General features: G+C 52.8%; 1 protein-coding gene across 15 annotated transcripts in view; it reads left to right on the forward strand.

Moving 5' to 3' along the window:
• The window catches only part of NCAM1 (neural cell adhesion molecule 1), an 85,695-nt gene extending 66,971 nt beyond the window's left edge, over positions 1-18,724 (forward strand). For 7 of the 15 annotated variants that reach the window (XM_038161450.1, XM_038161451.1, XM_038161452.1 and 4 more), the window contains 6 exons: positions 3,749-3,873; positions 5,455-5,635; positions 13,812-14,019; positions 15,216-15,332; positions 16,268-17,023; positions 18,061-18,724. In XM_038161450.1, coding sequence (XP_038017378.1) covers positions 3,749-3,873; positions 5,455-5,635; positions 13,812-14,019; positions 15,216-15,332; positions 16,268-17,023; positions 18,061-18,175 — 1,502 coding nt within the window. In that variant the 3' untranslated portion in view covers positions 18,176-18,724. Of the gene's footprint in view, positions 1-3,748; positions 3,874-5,454; positions 5,636-8,317; positions 8,689-13,811; positions 14,020-15,215; positions 15,333-16,267; positions 17,024-18,060 lie in introns of those variants that run through there. The other 8 variants (XM_038161457.1, XM_038161458.1, XM_038161461.1 and 5 more) reach the window with 2 other exon arrangements.
• The last annotated feature ends 808 nt before the right edge of the window (positions 18,725-19,532 follow it).

Raw genomic sequence — 19,532 nt, forward strand, 5'->3', positions numbered from 1 at the left:
CTCAGCTTTTCAGGAGGAAAAAAAAAATCCTAGCGAAGGATTTTCATAAAATATGCCTGTGGCAGAGCAGATGGTTGAGCCTGGCTCTGTCTGGAGCTGCAGCAGGGCGTGGGGTGGTGCAGAGCAGCTCCTGCAGCGCTGGCACTGCCACTCTTCACTCCCAGCACAGTCCCAGCAGGGGAGGGAGGGGAGCTCCTGCTCTGCCGCTGCCCCGGCCGAAGGAGGAGTTGCCAGAGCCAGGCAGGAGTGGCTTTTCACAATGCGGGACTTCTGGAGTCACCTTTTTGGCTGGGACCACCCCCAGGAGAGGATTTCGGCTGGGCTTAGCCAGGGAAACAGAACTAACACCAGTAACCTCCCCTCGTGGCTGCATGCACAGAGGAGCCCCGTCCCTGTCCCCTCCCTGTGCTGAGTTCCAGCAGGCTGGGAGATGTGCCTGTCTCATTTCTGCACGTTCTGCTTTTGTTCCTTATTTCTGCTGCTGCTGTTTGCTGCCCTCGTGTGCACCCCGAGCCCGGCCTGTTCTTTCTCTGTGGTTTTGCCCTCCTGGTGTCTGTTCCCAGTCCTGGTTTCGTGGTGCTCAGAGATTGCAGAAATCAGCCCTTTCCTCCTTCCCCTGCTGCAGAATTCTCCAGGTTTGCTCTCTGAGCACAGGGAGGATGCAGGGCCTTGCCTTGCTGCCAGCTGGATTTAACCTCAGGGATTTTTCATTTTCTCTTTTCTCCCCACCTCAAGTTGCACCCACCCTGGCCCTCCAAAAAACACAATAAAACCAAGAATTTCTGCAATCCAGCAGTCCAGTGTTAGGGCCAGGAAGCCCTGAATAGAAACCAAAGGGTTCAGAGGATACCAGGAAACATTTCCCTGCAGCAGCAGATGATCAGAGCTGATGGCTTAGCAGGGAGTGGGTGAAAATTAAATTGGAAATGTGATGGCTCAGAGCCCTGCCCTCAGCTCCCCTGCCACCAGCAGCTTTGGGAAGCCCTGCAGGCTTTGGGAGCCGGGAGGAAAATCCTCATTTCCTTGATCAGACTGCCCCTGGTTTCTGTGGAGCCTGAGCTGCCCCTGGCAGGGCTGGGCTGTCCTGGCTCCCTGCACGGCAAAGGCTGCTCCTCTCACAGCTGAAGCTCCTGTCTGGGGCTTTTCTCCTTTGCTGAGTGCCCTGGGGGAAGTTGGAGCATCAGCCTCAATCCCTGGGAGCGCAAGGTCCTGCATCCTCCTGCTCAGAGAGGACTTTAATCAGATATTTGATGAGCAGACAGGAAATCTGGGCTCTCTGGAGCTGCTGGCTCTCACCAGCCAAGCAGCAGCAGCAGCAGGGGGGTCCCTCAAGGGCTGCCCTGCTTTAGGGGCTGGGAAGGGCTCTGAGGAGGGAGGGACAGGCTGGTTTCTGCCCTGGCTGAGCAGGAGCTGCCCTGGCATGGAGCACCCCTGGGATGCTGTTCTGCTTTGCATGTCTGAGCATGAGTCCTCCGAGCTCCTGCTGACCACCTTCTCTCTCCAGCTGCTCACATCTTCACTCGTTATAGGGTTGCTGATTCTGCTGGACTAAACTTCTCCCACTAAACTTCTTCCTCCTCTGTTTGACACACTAACCCAGTTTTCATTTTACAGCCCTGTGTCTGGATTGCATCCACCTGCTTGAGATAAATGAAATAAATACTTATTTCTGGAGAGAAAACTACGCCTTGCCAGGGCTTGCACTGCTCCACCTGTTGGTTTTCAGCACTTAGGAGTGTTCTTTTCTTTGAAGAGAAATGTTTCTCAAAGCTGAAAGGAATTTAAATGGTTGGGGGAGGAAGGAGTGAATCAGGAGCTAGAAATTAGATAATTCAAAGTGAAGAAAAGGCAGAAAAGTTTCAGCAGAGCGGGTAATTAATCATGGGAATGGCTGTGTGTGTAAAGCACAGCAGCATCTCTGACATTTAAAATCAAGAATAAGCATCTTTTCAAAGGATGTTCCCGTTCGTCTCAGTGCTCAATCACTGGGAAAAAAATGCAGCTGTGTTAGAGAAAAGGTCAGATTCTGTAAGCGCCGTGCTCCCTCAGCACCTGAGGAGCCCTGTGCTCATTACTGATCATCTCTGAGCCGGGGGAGTGGGGCAGGAGCCAGGAGATGCTGCTCGTGTTCTGTCCCTCTGCCACAGCTCGGTGAGAATTCAGCCCAGCTGCTCCTGGAGGGCTCGGGGCACACCCAGAGCTGTCCCTGCCTGCCCCGGGAGCTGCTCTGGGGCTCAGGGTGACAGAACCAGTGTGAGTTCTTGGTGACTAACCAGCACAATTACTGCCGAGCAGCTGCTGCCACTCAGCCCCACAGTCAAAAGCAGAGACCTTATGCTGCTGTTTGTCTTTTGGGATGGAGGAAAAAATACCTCTGCTTGTTTAACTGACAGTGTGCCCAGGTGAGGATGGAGTTTTCCTGTTTATCTGTGCCTTAAACCACACTTGTGTCACCTTTTCCTGTTCAGCGTGCACTGAGGAAGCTGTCCCAGGAACACCCAGGGGTGTGGGAGCCTTGCAGTGGGGATAGAGGCAGAGGAAAGGATTTGGGAAAGGAAAACAGCCTGGAAGAAGGAGTGTTGCCTCTTTACATCCATCAGAGGAGTTGCTGTGTTGTCAAACACAAATGTGTGTGTCCCACACTCCTGGAGTGTGATTGATGCCCCTCTTGGAACAGTGCAGCAGCATGGAATTCATCTTAAATCACAGTTCCTTGCAGTTTTCCCATTGGCATTTCACAAAAAAACGGTGCTCATATTCCTTTGAAAGGCAGGAGGGAGGGGAAAGGGCTTCAGCTTCCTTCTGAAGATGAACTTTTGAAGGATGCTGGGAGATGAGCCTTGCTGTGGCCACTCAGGAGTGCCTGTGCTGTCCACGAGGAGCTGGACACAAATCCAGGACACAAATCCAGGGCTGCAAATCTGCAATCAGACTTTCTCTGATCTGGCTTTTTTTAGCAAGAGCTGCAGGGTGGGACTGGGATCCTCCGTGGCATGGAGGAGTTGGGGAGCTGGGTAGGAAAAGCAGTTTGGGAGCTGTGGGTTGCAGGGCTGGGGTTGTGAGTCAGGGTGCCCTGCAGGAGGAAGGGACATTGCCCTTTTCTGCTGGTGGCAGTCTGGGACACAATAGCCTTTTTCTCCTAGAAATGGTTATTGCACAGGAGCAAAGGGCTTTCTCTGGATTTCTCTCCAGCATCCCCTGGAGTTCCGCAGTGCAGGGCTGAGTGCTCTGGGTTCTGTCCAGGTGTTTTCACACTCATTTAAGTGATCCAGCAACTCTAAAACCACTAGACAAATTCGGAGTGCAGACCTGGGTGTGTCTGAGGGGCACGAGGTCCTTCCCAGTGGTGCTCTGTGCATCCCACCCCACAGGAGCAGCCACAGAGCCCTTCCTGGTGTTTGCCAGGTGTTCCACAGCAGTTCTTACTGCAGCAGCAGCGAGGAGTTGCTCATTGCTTTGGGATTTTCTTAGGGGAACGGGGGCTCTCTTTCACTGATTCCATTCCAGCACATGCAAAAATGGAAATTTGGTGTTTCAAATGCAACGTGGGTGTGGCACATATTTACCTCAGGCACACGGTGTCCTCTGTGTCTGGGTCAGCTCATACCCTGAGCTGAGGATGATAAAGGATGATAAAGTATTCTTCTGATTTTTTACGAGCATTTTTTCCTCGATAATACCTTTTTTTTTCCTCTTCTTTTTTTTTTTTTTTTCCCCCCAAATAACCCCGAATGCGCCGTTGTTGCAGGGGAACCCAGTGCCCCCAAGCTGGAAGGTCACATAGGAGAAGATGGCAACTCCATCAAGGTGAACGTCATCAAGCAGGACGACGGTGGCTCCCCGATCAGGCACTACCTGATCAAGTACAAAGCTGTAAGTGTGGCCCAGCCCGGGCTGGCAGCTGCTGAGCTTCCCCGGGCTCGGGGAGGGGCTGGGTTGAAGGCAGGAATCTCTGGCACCAGGCTGGTTTAAATTTGATGTGCTGAGGTGTGAAGGAGAGCTTTTGCAGGAGCAGAACTTGCAGCTTTTGCCCCCTGGAAGTGGTTTAGTGATGGGGCGGAATGAGAGGAGGAGGTGAGGGGATTTTGTCTCAGAAAACAGGATTCTGAGCAGGGGAGAGGCTGCTCTGGCATCTCAGCCTCTCCACCCAGCAGCATTTGCGGGTTCCAGTCAATCCTGGTATTGTGAACGTGTGGAGTGTGTCACAGAGATTTGTTTACCAAAGAGTAGTTTCTTAATGAGCCAACAGTGATGGTGTTTGAATTAGGGGACCAATTAAATCTACCTGAATCGTAACTGTCTATAACAGCAGTGGGTTTCTTAATTGTCTTGGATTGAACAGACAGGTGTGTGCTAAGGAAGGCAGGAGCCTCCCCTGAAATGGAGAATGTGAACCCCCTCCCTCCTAATTGTTATAAATTTGAAATGAAGGGAGGCTCTCAGGCAAAGATAGGGGAGCAGGAGTAACAGTTCTTTATTAGGGAAGAAAATAAAAATAAAATAAACAATGCAGTAAAACAAAGCAACACTGACAGGGTCAGAACACAACCTGGCACCTGTGGGTCAGGGTGGTGGCAGCAGTGCCATTCCATGGTGGCTCAGCCCTCCTGCAGGGCCAGCTGTGGTTCTGCTGGAGCAGGGATCCTGGACAAGGGGGGAGTTTTCCTCTGAAGGTCCAGTGGAAGAGGCAGCTGCTCCTCTGGGAATCCAGTGGAAAGGCTGTGCTGGTGTCCCAAAGCTCAGGTTGTATCCAGGTAGGAATGCTTGGCTCCTCCCCTGGGCAGAGCATCTCCCATGGGATGATGGAATTTGATCAGCCATGCAGGGACACTGCCTGGCCATGGACAGCAGAGATCTGGAGGGAGGATGGGCTGTGGGAGAGATAAAGGAAACTGCTCCATGGACAGAAGAGAACCATCTAACAGATGGCAAACAGAATACACATGGCCTTGCAATCTAGGACATCAACAAAGATAGATTGATCAGCCTTCTGTGGATCACAGAGTCAGTTCTGATTGTGACAGCCACACCCTGTCAAATCAAATACGCATTTTCCACAATCAGCTTTCTGGATATATTCATTTTAATATATTCATTTCAATATTCATTTTAATATTTGCGAAAAGCCAATCGTAAAATACGCATTTTTCACAATGAACCCTCTGTGGATCACAGAGTCAGTTCTGATTCTGACAGCCACACCCTGTCAAATAAAATACACATTTTCCACAATCAACTTTCTGGATATATTCATTTAAATATTCATTTTAATATTTGCGAAAAGCCAATCATAAAATATGCATTTTTCACAATGAACCCTCTGTGGATCACAGAGTTAGTGCTGATTGACAGCCACGCCCTGTCAAATCAAATACACATTTTCCACAGTCAGCTCTCTGTGGATCACAGAGTCAGTGCCAGTTCTGACAGCCATGCCCTGTGCCCTCCCTGCAGAAGCACTCCTCGGAGTGGAAGCCTGAGATCCGGCTGCCGTCGGGCAGCGACCACGTGATGCTGAAATCCCTGGACTGGAACGCCGACTACGAGGTGTACGTGGTGGCTGAGAACCAGCAGGGCAAGTCCAAGCCTGCCCACTACGCCTTCCGCACCTCGGCCCAGCCCACCGTCATCCCAGGTACCGCTGCTGTGCCCCCCCGGGTCCTGCTGCCCCTTAATGCCACGGAGCTGCCCTAATGTGCCCCAGTAACCCCCAGAGCTCGCTTGCTTCCAGCCCATTCTCTCATGGTTGGTGCCCCCGTGCGAAGCTGAGGGTTGTGGCTGCGTGCATACCTGTGGCAGGTATGTGGGAGTGCTCCCCGTGGCAAATCCCTGCCTGGCTGTTCCCAGGGGATGTTGGCTCCTTGCGCGGGGTAGGAAAAGCTTTCTGAGAGCAGAAAGTGGAGTTCCTGGTTTAAACCTGAGGAGGCCCTTCAGCTCTGCAGGGTGATGCTCTTCCCAAGGCAGATTTCCCAAATCTCCCTGCCTGCCTGCTTGTCCATCTCTGGAGGAATAAAGGCATCGGGAGTTTGCTGGCAGTTGGATGAGAAGGCAGTGAAAAATCTCTCTCAGAGCATTTTTCAACTCAAATTACCAAATGACAGTGATTTTCAAACAGCAACAATTCAGCACTGAGGAGGACATTAGGAGAAAATAACTCAGAGGCTTCAGGGTGCTGCTGGAAGCTCTTAAAACAGACTGTGCTTATTAGTGTGCTCCTGAAGTGAGGGACAAGGACAATTACTGCAAATGCCAAGCAGAACGCTCAGCTGGGAAACTGGAGCTGAGCACTTTGGGAAACTGGAGCTGAGCACTTTGTGGCAATCTGTTGGAAGGACAGTTAGGATTTCATTTTCTGCATGTGGACATTTAAAAAAAGCAGTGGGGAAACCCACAGAAAGCAACCAGATCCTGAGGAAGGGTGGCTGGAGGAGCTGTAAATTGAAGTTGTGGTGGTTAAAGACAGGGGTGCTGAGTCAAGGCCTCCCTGCACAGGCAGGGTTGGTGCTGCCAGCCAGGGATTTCATTCCTGGGGGGCTGAAGGAGAATTTCATTCTGCTGCTGAAGGGATTTCATTCGTGTTTTCTCTTGAAAGCAGAGAGTTTCCTTCAGTCTTTGGCTGAGAATTCAGCCCCTGCTCCCCTGAGCTCATTCCCTGGCTGGAGGGAGCAGCTCAGACCTTGTGGGAATGCTGCAGCCCCCTTGGCTGAGGCAGGCCATGTTGTTGAGCACAGAAATGGGTGAAAAAGTGGGAAAAATGGGACTGGCAGTGAGGAGGAGGGAGATGGGCCAAAGGACAGCCTGGGGGTGCTTGAACAGGGCATAGTTTTGGGTGGAAGGACCCTCAGTAACTCATTAACTCACTCTGTGGTTCTCATTTTCAACAGCTCTAACCCTTGCTCCCCCTCTGAGCCCTTTAAATCCATGTAACACGAGCAGGAACCCTCTAAAAACCAGGGAAAAGCCACTTTGCTACCAGAGGTGAAACTTCTCTGGCCTCTCTGCAGGCATTCCTTGCTTAGCTGGGTGTGCAGCCCAGGAGGAGCTGGGCTCTGAGGCTGGCACGCAGAGGTTGCAGGTGGAGAAGCAGTTTTTGGGTGTGCAGGGTTGCCCCAGGAGCTGGAACTCAGCTGCTCCTCAGAAGGTGCTGTGTCCCTGTGCAGTGCCGTGGTTGTTGCTGCCTTTGTGGCTCTCTCTCCCGGGTTTTTGTCATTTTGGCCTCCCAAGGTGATCCCTGGTGCCCAGACTGACATTCTGAGGAGAATATTTCCAGGGACAGGGTGGTTTTTCCTCTGCCGTGCAGCCCCACAGGTTCCATTGCCAAGCTGCAGCAGGGAAGAGGCTCTGTGTGTTCCTTTCCTTCCCTTTCCTTGTTATTCCCGTGGCCTTTCTGTGTTTTTATCTCAGAATGAGCTGTGCAGGAGTCAGAGCCAGTGCTGTAACAGGAATTGTGCTGCGCCTGACAGCAGTAACCAGGGATTCCCTGCAGGAAAAGGTGCATTTATTGTGTGGAGTCCTTTGTTCCCCTCCCCTGTGCAGAGTCCTGAGTGGCTGGAAGGATAAGGGTGTTATTTTCAGTAATAATAATAATAATAATAATAATAATAATAATAATAATAACAACAACCATCACACTGGCACTGGAGTGGTTCCCAAGCAGCTGGGAGGCTGAATGGCAAAGTCAGAGGATTCCTGAGACCTTGGTGCTCCTTCAGGATAAGGTGGATTTTTTTATCCAGGCTTTGGGGAAGGGCTTGGACAGGCAGGTGGATTCTCTGCTGCACCAAAGCTTTTCTTGGTTTCCTGTTTTGCCTGTTGAAGGCAGCGTTGTGCTCTCAGGCTCCAGACTCATCTCCCTGTCTCTCGCTGAGCCCCTTCTGTCCCTTCACTTTTAATCTCATTTGCTTGCAATCCCCACCCCCCTGCCTCGGACCCTGCTCTGCAGCTTTGGGCTTTGCTGAGCTTCTGCCCCTTTTGTGGTGAATGTGCTGCTCCTTGAACCCTGAGCCATTTTAATTTATGAGATTAAATAAACCTTTGATTCTTATGTTTTCTGTATTTATGACCTAATTTTTTTTATCTATTTTTCTCTCTCTTTCTCTCTCTCTCTCTCTCTTTTTCTCTCTCTTTCTTTCTTTTTTTCTTCCTCTCTTCCTTTCTTTCCCTCCCCTCTCCCTTTTCCCCCAACTCCTTTCCTATGTCTGTCATCCATGGTCACCTTGGATCTCACGGGGAACATCCACGCTTGCCACATGCACCAAATTTGTTTTTAAAACAACCATATTCCCCCCTCCTGGGAACCATTGTCTGGCACCTGCAGCGACCTTGGGAAGTCCATCAACGTCGTCCTCCTTTGTCTCATTGCTTCTTTCTGCAGTGACTCTGCTTTTGCTCTGTTAGAAACTTTCAAAAAAAAAAAAAAAGAGTCAAATAAAGCAATATTTGCTTGGGAAGGCCTGGGTCCCACCAAGGTGTGGAAGGAGATAACTTTGCTTCAGAGGATCGTGTCAGTTCAGAGAGAAAAAAAAAAAAAAAAGGAAAAAAAAAAGAACACTTAAAAATGTTTAATTTGAAAGAGTCAGTATTTTGTAACAAGGAAAAAAGGTTTTCAGCCGAGTTTTTTTCTCCTTAACTTTTTTTTTTGTTACTTGTAATGAATTTGTCCTTTTAAATGGATGTAAAGAAAGATTTTTTTTGTGTTGTTTGCTTGCTGTTTTCATCAAAGGAAGGTGCAATGTTGAAAGCCTTTAAGATCCTGCTTTTTACTGATTTCTCTGCACATCTGGTGCTGATCTTGTGCAAAAGGAGGCCCCATCCACAAACCCACAGACTGTAAAAAGAAAGAGAAGATTTGTCAGAGACCATCCTGCTGATTGCCCAGATGTCTCGGGGGGCTTTTGCATGTGGACTCAAATGTCTGGAAGGTTTTCCTGCCGTGCTGCTCTGACCATAAACATCTGCTGGGATCCCTCTGGGGGCACCGCTGCTTTTCCTCCTCCTCATGTCCCTCCCTGGTGTGCAGGGCACAAACAGCTGGCCCTGGTGGGCTGGGCACACCCAGTGCCAGGGCTCCTCTAACAGCCCTGCGTTTCCAGAGCTGTGTTATCCCAGAGATCCCTTCCCTCGCTGTTCTAACAGCAAGTCTTGGCTTGGATGGAGTTAGCTGAGCAGCAGAGTTGTTATTACTGATCCTTCGTCATCTTCCTGGCTCCCTGTGTGTGTGGCAGGGTTAATCCCTGGGCTACACCAGTGCAGGATTTTTGGTATCGAATCCTGGGAATTCCCTTGAACAAAACTCAGATGGTTTTTGCATTGCTTCTTAAAAAAAAAAACCAAAAAAAACCCCCCCAAAAAAAAAGAACTCCCCACCCCAAAAAAAACCCAAGAAAAAACCCAACACAACAACCCCAATGAATTTTTTGTGATAGGTAATCCATTGGGATAGGAAATCCTTTGGGACAGGAAATGCATTGGAACAGGAAATCCATTGGGATAGGAAATCCATTGGGATAGGAAATCTACTGGGATATGAAGTCCTTTGGGACAGGAAATCCATTGGGACAGGAAATCCATTGGGATAGGAAATCCATTGGAACAGGAAATCCATTAATCCATTGGGATATGAAGTCCATTGTAGCAGGAATTCCATTGGACCAGGAAATCTATTGGGATAGGAAATCCATTGGGACAGGATATCCATTGGGATATGAAGTCCTTTGGGATAGGAAATCCATCCCCTCTGATGCTCTCCCAAAATCAGGGGTCTCTCCCTTGAGTTGTCAGTCTGGGATGTCTCAAACCCTCAGCTGGGTGGGGTTCATCTTCCTGACAGCATTCTCGCAGGGACAGACAAAGTCCTGCCCTCACCCGTGTCTGACTCTGCCTTTTCTGCTGCGTTGGCTCAGAGCTCGTTCTTGATGAGCTTGGAACTTTCCTGTCTGGATTGTAAATGCAAACTCGGGCCAGCTGTCACACACAAAGCCTGTGGGTTTATTTTTTTTTACAAACCCCCTCATCTGCAGCGTTGTAGAGTGTAGACACTTTGTTAGAGCTTTGGAGTTTGCTGAAGTGCAGCGAAATAATCCTGATACTAAAAAACGGTGTGATTTCCCCTCTAACTGGATTAATTGAGCTCACCGTAGATCTGAAATCAGCTTCTTGTGGGTTTCCCCTTATCCACAGGGAGAGGTCCCTGCCTGAGGCTGAGATGTTTCTCACCAAAATCACAGTTATTAAAATTATCTCTGTAACTTTGCGTGGCTGATGTGGAGAGAGAGCAGCGCCTGTGGAGGGGGTTCTGTGCCCGGAGAGGGGTTCAGGATTCTCTGGGGCACAGCCCTGGCCAGCAGCTGAGACACCCTTGGCGTGGCTGAAAGGAATCCCAAACTCCACAGCAATCAGGAGCCCAGCACGAAGGGATAGAGACAGAAATTGCCTCTTTCTGTGGGTTCACATGAGGAGCAGAACTGGGTTTTTAGCACTGATTCGTGCAGGTTTGTAACATGCCAGGTACCAGAGATCTGTCAGACCCTCGTGGGTCTCATGTTCAGGGTCCAAGGCCTTGATGTGAGTAAAATAAAATTCAAATCGAGTTTTTAGAAAAGCCAGAGAGGAGGCAGAGGCTCAGATGTGGAAGCAGAAGATGCTCCAGCACTGGGATTTTCATGCCACAGGCACATGCAGCTCCTGTGTGCCCCCACGTTCCCAGAGCTGTTTCTCAGAGCATTGTTTGGCTGTTTTCATGGGCAGGAAGGTTTGGGAATGTCCTGCTCCACCAGGAGCAGCTGCAGGTGTCTGCACCTCCGAGGTTCTGGGGGATAAAAAGAAGGTTTGATCTAAAAGGTTTTTAAAAACAGCTTCTCCTGACTCTTGGAGCTGCTGGGGTGGGGTGGGCTCTGGGGCAGGGGTGTGATTTCCTCCAGGAAAGAGGATTTTGGTGTCACTCTGTGTTCAGCCTGCAGAGGAGAAGCTTTGGGGTGACCTCAGTGCCCCTTGCAGGACCTGGAGGAGGTGACAGGAGAAAGGGACAGGGGATTATTTCCAAGGGATGGAGGGACAGGAAAGGGGGGAATGGCTTCAAAGTGCCCGAGGGCAGGGTTAGGTGGGGTCTTGGGAAGGAATTCTTCCTTGTGAAGGTGGGGAAGGGGCTGGGATGGAATTCCCAGAGCAGCTGTGGCTGTTCCCTGGCGGTGCCCAAGGCCAGGTTGGATGGGGCTTGGAGCAGCCTGGGACAGTGGAAGGTGTCCCTGGACGTGGCAGGGGTGGGATGGATGGGATGGAAGGTCCCTTCAGGCCCAGGGAAGCAGCAGGGCCAGAAGGAGCAGAGCTCTGAGGCCACAATGCGCAGGAATCCAGGGCAGCTCTGGGAAATCCCACTCCCTGCCCCAGGCCAGCTCCCCAGGCTGCTGTCAGCTCCCTCCCAGGGCTGCGGCGTGGATTTCTGTCCCTGGCAGAGCCGGGGACACTGGCAGAGCAGGGTCCGTGTGCCCAGGGTGGGCTGGGCAGTGTCTGAGGTTTTCAGTGCCCTCCTGCAAGGGGAACTCAAGAGCTGCTCTCCTGGGGTTTGCCTCTGCCTGCACACAGTGGATTTCTGTTTGGATTGTCCCTTCTTCTTCCTTTTGCCAAATCCTGCAGGACCTGTGACATGCCTGCAGCCCCAGCTGCTTCTCTCCACCCTTTCTGTCTCTTTGCCTGTGCCTGGACACTCTGTGGCTGAGACCCCCCCAGCAAGAGCAGCTGAGCTCTCTCTGCCAGGGCAGGTTTTGTGCAGAAACTCAAACTGCTGGGTGGTTTTCCTGTGCACTGTGAAATGAGGGGGGTTAGAAAAGCCAGTCTCGCAGGAAGCTCATTTTCCATTGGAAAACGTAATTTGTAATTAATAAATTCTTCACTTCTTTAGAATTAAGGACTCCAGAAGTTCTTTAATGGTTTGTGTTTCCTTTTTTACCCGGTGGAAATGTTATTCCTCTTAGTCCTGAGGGTGGCAGAAGGGGATTAATGGAAGGGCTGGATGTGGACTAGGTCAGAAATGTCCAACATCAGTTTATTACATTTATTTCATACCCACAGTGTCGGCAGCTGCTCCACAGCCCATTTATTTATACATTTCTTTTGTACACAGAGTTGTTTTAGGCCCCAGCAAACCCTTTAGGGATGTCTCAATATTAGTTTCATTAAGTACAACATAAATCCAGCTCCGGGATGGAAGGAATGGTTCCAGAAGGTATTTGGAGATCAATTCAATTTAATCAGATGGGACAGCCTGTGAAAAGAATAATCTCCACTACGATTCCTGCATTTTGGAGGAGCAGCAGAATTCCTTTACAAGGAGAAAGAAAGGCAGCACCAAGAGCCTCCCCAGTCCACGGGGTTGTGGAGGATTTTTATATTATGTTTCCTTATGCCAGTCCCTGGAAGGTTTGGGATTTCAATTCATGCCATGAGTTAGGATTTCTGAAACCACAACTGATGGGAAAAGGTTGGAAAGTTCCTGCAAATTGCAGGGCTCCCTTAGCAGCCTAGAAACCCAAATTGCAGGCAATTACCTTGGCCCAGTTTCGTTGTCTGAGGTGTAAAACCCCAGAATAGCACAAGAACAGGGACATCCCTCTGCAGGCCTGCCCTGGTTCCCCCACCTCCATCCTCCATCCTCCTCCTCCTCACTCCCAGAGGAGCAGGGCTCTCCTCGGGGCTCTGGGGGAGCACAGGGCTCTCTGCCTGTCAGAGCAGCAATTTGGGGGGTGACAGCTCCTGGAAAAGCTGGGGAGGGGGAGAGGAGGCAACGAGCAGCGCTCTGGTGGGAGTGGGATTCTCCAGAAGGGGAATATTGCAGCTCTGGAGGCAGCCCTGGGATGCTCCCCTTGGCTCACCCTCAGCAGCTCCTGCCCACACAGGGGGGTGGATGGGAAGGGTGACACAGCTCCAGGAGCACCTGAATTGTTGAATCATCCCTGCAAGGACCCTGAGCGCACCCAAAGGGGAAAATCCCTGCCCTCCTCACTCCCTGCAGGCATCAGAGGGTGCTGAATCCGTGTCTTCCTGCAGCTCGTGGCAGGGGCCGGGCTGTGGGACAATGTCCTGCTCACCAGGGGCTGGATTTGTGATCCCAGAGTGACTCAGGTGCCTCACAGTGGCTTTTCTGCACTTTTCCTGCTGGAATCTGCATTCCTTGATCCATCTCGGGGTCACAGAATGAAACAACGCCTCTCTGCCTCCTGTTTTTACCCAAGGAAATGCGTGGCAGAGGCTGTGGCTCTGTCTGGAGCCTGGCAAGGGTCTTCTCACCTGTCCAGGTGGGGGATCGAGGGGCTCTGCTGGGGGTTCTGCAGAGCAAAGGTTCCAGGGGTTTGGGGCTCCAGGGGCTGGGCTGGTGAGAGGCTGGGGAGCCGTGAGCAGGTTCTGCAGAGCTGGGTCTCTGCAGCTCCTGGGGGGGCTTTAACTCAGTTTCACCCCCTCAGGGGCTCACCAGCACTGAGCATCCCCCAGTGATTTGTATCCCACCAGAAAAACCCTGCTGCAGAGTCTGGGCTTTGCTTCCACTGCTCCTTGGGCAGGGCCAGGGCCACTCTGGACCTTCCTCTTGAGGAGGAGGAGGGGGGAAGCTGGAGCCCTGCCCTGCGTGCACAGCAGGGATTCTGCTCTTTGCTTCCCGGGCTTCATCCCAGCAGGGATGGGGCGTGTCTGGAGGGTGAAGCCCAGGGCTGGCACAGGGGGTGGGCTTCTAAAAAAGCAACTTAGAGCAGCCAAGTCTGAGCCCTGAAACCCCAACTTTTAACCCGAATGCCTTCTCTTCTTCTCTCCCTTGGTCTCTGAAGCCAGCACTAGCCCTACCTCGGGCCTGGGCACCGCTGCCATCATCGGCATCCTCGTGGTGGTCTTCGTGGCGCTGCTGGTGGCCGTGGATGTCACCTGCTACTTCCTGAACAAGTGCGGGCTGCTCATGTGCATCGCCGTCAACCTGTGCGGCAAGTCCGGCCCGGGGGCCAAGGGCAAGGACATGGAGGAGGGCAAGGCAGCCTTCTCGTGAGTACTGCCCCCAAAGCCCCCCTCTGTGTGCCCCCAAAGCCCCCCTATGTGCCCCCAAAGCCCCCCTCTGTGCCCCACGGGGGCCTCCTGCCTCAGGGAGGGGGGCCCTGGGCTCTGCGGGGAGGGGGCTGGCAGGAAGGTGGGTTTGGGGCTGTTCCTCTGGGGTTTTGTCTCGTTCCGTTTTTGTCTCGTAGCCATCAAATAGATGGCCTCAGTGCTGGACATCCCAGTGGTTATCACACCAGTGATAGACATCCCAGTGCTGGACATCCCAGTACTGGACATCCCGGTGCTGGACATTCCAGTGGTGATCACACCAGTGCTGGACATCCCAGTTCTGACATCCCAGTCACCCCAGTGCTGGACACCCAGTCACCCCGGTGCTGGATGCCTGGCAGGAGCAGTGGCCCTGGGAGTGCTCCCTGCTTGGGCCCATGGCTGTGTCTGGCTGTGGCCCTGTGCAGGCTGTGGCTGTGTCTGGCTGTGGCCCTGTCTGGTTGTGGCCCTGTGCAGGCTGTGGCCATGTCTGGCTGTAGCCTGTGCAGGCCGTGGATGTGTTTGGCTGTAGCCGTGTCTGGCTGTAGCTGTGCCCAGCTGTGGCCTTGTGCAGGCTGTGGCCGTGTCCAGCTGTGGCCGTGTCCGGCTGTGGCCCTGTGCAGGCTGTGGATGTGTCCGGCTGTGGCCGTGTCAGGCTGTGGCCGTGTCTGGCTGTGGCCGTGTCCGGCTGTGGCCATGTCCAGCTGTGGCCGTGTCCGGCTGTGGCTGTGTCCAGCTGTGGCCCTGTGCAGGCTGTGGCCCTGTCTGGCTGTGGCCCTGTCCAGCAGTGGCTGTGTCCGGCAGTGGCCCTGTGCAGGCCGTGGCCGTGTCTGGCAGTGGCCCTGTGCAGCAGTGGCCATGTCCGGCTGTAGCCGTGTCCGGCTGTGGCTGTGTCCGGCTGTAGCCGTGTCCGGCTGTAGCTGTGTCTGGCTGTGGCCATGTCTGGCTGTGGCCGTGTCCAGCAGTGGCCCTGTGCAGGCTGTGGCCGTGTCCGGCAGTGGCCGTGTCCGGCAGTGGCCGTGTCCGGCTGTGGCCGTGTCCAGCAGTGGCCGTGTCCAGCAGTGGCCGTGTCCGGCAGTGGCCCTGTCCGGCTGTGGCTGTGTCCGGCTGTCTCTGCAGGAGCAGCCATCACTCCCCATGCCGTTCCCTCGTTACAGGAAGGATGAGTCCAAGGAGCCCATCGTGGAGGTGCGCACGGAGGAGGAGAGGACCCCCAACCACGACGGGGGGAAGCACACGGAGCCCAACGAGACCACCCCGCTGACAGAGCCAGAGTATGTGGCCTTAGGCAGCCCTAGCACAGGGTCACTGCATTGCCCTCAGCTGCCCCCGTCCCTCAGGAACACCAGTTAGGGCGGGAAGAGAGGAAGAAAGGTAAAATCTCCACGTGCCAGTGAGGAAGTGCCTCTGCTCAAGCTTCAGTGGTTGCTGTTCCCAGCTCTGGAAGGGAAGGGGAAGGAAGCAGTGTTTCCTGAAGGGCTCTGTCCCGTATGGAGATCCAGCACGGTCCAGGGTCGCTGCAAAGGATCCAGAGCAAAACCAGCCCCAGCTGGCAGCGAGCCCTGCCCCAGCGGTGCTGGGTGAGAGCCTGGAGCCGTGGGGAGAGATCCTCCCCAGGAGCTGGGCCCTGGATGTGGAGTCACAGCAAGGCTGAGCATTCTGAGAGAGAGCCAAGAGCTGGACGGGCCTGAGTCTGCATTCATGCGCGAGGAAGGAGTTTGGCTTTGAGGGGGCTGTGCAGGCCTTCAGAGAAACCTGCAGCAGCAGGACAGGCTGAGGCGAGGGGCTGGATCCATGTTGTGTTGGTGCAGGTGGCACCGGGCTGCAGGCTCAGGGGGTGGCAGAGCTGCCTGGAGAGGTCAGGAGAGACAGGCTGAGAGGAGAGGTTTAGATGAGGAGAGGAGAGTCTCTGCAGGCTGACAGGATCCCATTTGCCTCAGCCCAAACACTCCACGTGAGCAAACCATTCCTGCAGGTCACATCCTCTTGGCTTTTTTCTCTTCCTGGTGATCCTCAGCCATCCCAGCCTGGCTCCCTTTGCATGTCTGACCTCTGCACGTCTCTGCTCCTGAGTCCCCTTCACGTCACGTGTGTGTGCTGTCCTCACTCTCCCTCTCTGCCCCCTCTGCCTGCTGTCGTTTCGGGCCTTCATTGTCTCTCTCTCTCTTTCTCTCTCTCTTTCTTTCTTGTCCCCGTGTCCCCCTCGCAGGCACCCCGCCGACACCGCGGCCACCGTGGAGGACATGCTGCCTTCTGTCACCACGGGCACCACTAACTCTGACACTATCACTGAAACCTTTGCCACTGCCCAGAACAGCCCCACCAGCGAGAGCACCACGCTGACCTCCAGCATTGCCCCGCCGGCCGCGGCCGCTCCCGACGCCGCGGGCCCCGGCCAGGCCACCCCGGCCAAAGGCGCGGCCGCCGCCTCGGCCTCGTCGCCGCCGCCCTCCTCCACCCCCAAAGTGGCCCCTCTTGTTGATCTCAGCGACACCCCCAGCTCTGCTCCGGCCACCAGTAATTTATCTTCAAGTGTCCTGCCGGGGCAGGCCGTGCTCAGCCCCAGCGCCGCCACGGCCGACGCCGCCAAAGCCGGGAACAAGGCGGCCGCCCCCAGCCCTGCCAACCTCACGAGCCCTGCAGCTCCCTCAGAGGCCAAGCAGGAGGTGGCCAAGAGCCCCGAGAAGGAGCCTGTGCAGCCCAGCACGGTGAAGAGCCCAGCAGAGACCCCCAAGAACCCGAGCAACGTGAAGAGCGAGGCTGCCTCGGGCAGCGCCGCCAACCCCTCGCAGAACGAGGACTTAAAAATGGACGAAGGGACCTTCAAGCCACCAGACATTGACCTTGCCAAGGATGTTTTTGCAGCTCTTGGCACTGCTTCTCCTCCTGCTGCCGGCGGGGCTGGTGGGCAAGCCCCCGAGCCCGCTGCTGCCGCTGCAGACAGCTCTGCCCCCGCAAAGACCGAGTACGGCCACCTTTACTCTTGTGTTGGTTGTGTGCTGTGTCCCTCGTGCCCTGGTGCTCGTGCTGTGTCCTCTGTTGGGTGTTCTCTTGACTAATCTCACTGTTCCCTTAGCCAACTAACTCCCCTGAGAGCCCACGGGGCTTGGCCTGGAAGGTGCCAGAGGAGAGCAGGAGTAGGCTGTGCCAGGGAGGCCGAGGGCAGGAAGCTGGGAGTTGATCGGAGATGTGTTGTTCCTCAGGCTCTTGGGCAGCTTTGTCTGGGTTATTCTTTCGTCCTGGGTTATTCTTTCATAAGGAAGAGCAGAAATAGTTCAGTTGGGTGCAAAGAGCTCTGCTCAGAGTGCTGAGGTTCTGCAGGTCAATGAGCACAGCCCCCAGAGCCCATCTCCTGCAGGCCAGGGGAGCCTCAGGGCTCACTGAGGGCCAGGCTGGGCAGCAAGCAGTGCCCCGTGCAGGGGCGACAGCACTCTGGAGTTGTCCCCAAGCTGGGGCAGCGTGAGCCTGGCTGAGAGAGGGGAGCACCCTGAGCTGGGCAGGAGAGAGAGAACAGCACCTGGGGGCTGGGGGGTCCCAGCTGTGCTGCAGATGTTGGACCCTGGCTGGGCTGAGGGTGGTCACCTCCCTCAGGCTTGTGAAGATGTCTGTGACAGAATTCCTGTCTTCTGTGTTCCCTTTTCTCAGCATCCCGGGGATGGCAGGACTGGCTTCCCGTAGGAACACAAAAAATGGGATTGCTGCTAAACGGTCAGGGACTTGGGCTGCTAAAGCCAAATCCTTCTGCAGCTGGGGGAGGTTTCCTTGCTGCTCCTTTTTGCACCCCTGCCGCTGAGCAGGGCAAGCCAAACAAAAGTTAATCTGGACCTAAATGAAGCAGGGTGGGGGAGCCGAGCTCGGTTCTCCTTTCTCCTGCGCCAGGAAGTGCTGGCTCTGCTCTCCCTGCGAGACCTGCTCCCAGCCAGCCGCTCTTCCCCCGTGGCTAGCTCAGGCCAGCCTGTGTTTCTGTGCTCTAAAGCCTGTCCTTGTGGTGCTTCTCCCCAGGAAAATGCCAGCAGAGGACAAAGGCGCCGTGCAGGACAGGAAGAGCCCCCCGGCAGAAGCGAAGACGGTGCCCAACGAAGCCACACAAACAAAGGAGAGCGAGAGCAAAGCATGATCAGCACGGCAGAGGGGACGGCAGAATCCTTCACCCGAGCATTGAAATCACAACCCACACACCCATCTCATTCCTCTAGTGTCTGTTGCCTTTTTTTAAAAAAGAAAGACAAACAAACAAACCAGAAAAATGCATAAATGGGGGGAGGGAGGGAATGTCTCTTTTTTCCTTTTCTTTTTTTTTTTCCTCTTCTTCTCTTTTTTTTAATTTTGATTTCTGTTTTTTGCTTTCTTTGAGATTTCTAGAAAGGTCCTATTTGTTGTGCACTTGCTTTTAAAAAGTAAAACATGTTAAAAACAGGGTTAAACCCGTCACCAAATCAGGGCTCAGCTGGCCCTGGGTGTATTCAAACAGGCAAACATTGCAATGCCGCTTGCAGTGTGGTTGGGAAGCTCAAAATCAAGTAGTCCTAGACACAAAAAAAAAAAAAAAAACACAAAAAAAGACAAAAAAAAAAGAAAAGAGACCCTGTTGTTTCCTTTGTTAGTATAGCAGAGATCACCACTGTGCTGCTGGGCACAGCTGGTGCTTAAAGAACAAAGTCCACAATTTATTTTTATACTTTTCAGTCGAGTTTGAAATATGTAAAGCCTCATAAATAAGTTATAATTTCTGTTCACCTTGTATCCGGTCAGTATGCAAAGTGTCTCGAGCTCTTTGTGACTGAATCCTGCTCGCCACGTTAGACCTTTATTTGGGGTTTATTATTATTATTATCTCTTTTTTAGGAAGAATGCCAAAATTGCAGCTTCGGGGGATGTATTTCAATTTGCAGTATTCAGACTCTACATTTCTTTTCCAATTTTACATTCAATTTTTTTTTTGTTTTGTTTTGTTTTGGCCAACTTTGGTTCTTTCCAGTGTTTACAATTGACAGATATTTTTTTAACTTCTGTTGTGTTGAAATGGATGTGTAAAATAGCTGCCTTTTTTTTTTCTTTTTTTTTTGGTTTTCAGTCAATCCAGTCCTGTAGACACTAGGGTAGCAGCATGCTTGCTTTGCAAAGGGAGACATTTTCAACCATGGATGTTTACAGTAGTCGTTTCCCCTTTTCTCTTTTCTTAATTATTGTTATTATTATTATTATTGTTATTATTATTATTATTATTTCTTACTGGAGTAAGAAGAAAAGCGATGCTGGGGTTTGGTTTGGGGTTTTTTTGGGGGGTGGGGGTGTTCAAACCTCTTGCCACCAGTCAAGGGCTTTACCCAGCAATCCCCAAATCTGCTTGGGGTCAGGGAGTTGCTGGAGAAAATCCTTCTGTGCTTAAAATTTAGTTTGAAAGTCCCTTGCTGGACCTGGGCCTGACTGCATAAGAGAAATATCATCTCTGCTTTTTTAGGACATTCTCCCCT

Source organism: Motacilla alba, chromosome 24 (genome assembly GCF_015832195.1).
Source record: "Motacilla alba alba isolate MOTALB_02 chromosome 24, Motacilla_alba_V1.0_pri, whole genome shotgun sequence".
Classification (NCBI taxonomy): Eukaryota; Metazoa; Chordata; class Aves; order Passeriformes; family Motacillidae; genus Motacilla; species Motacilla alba.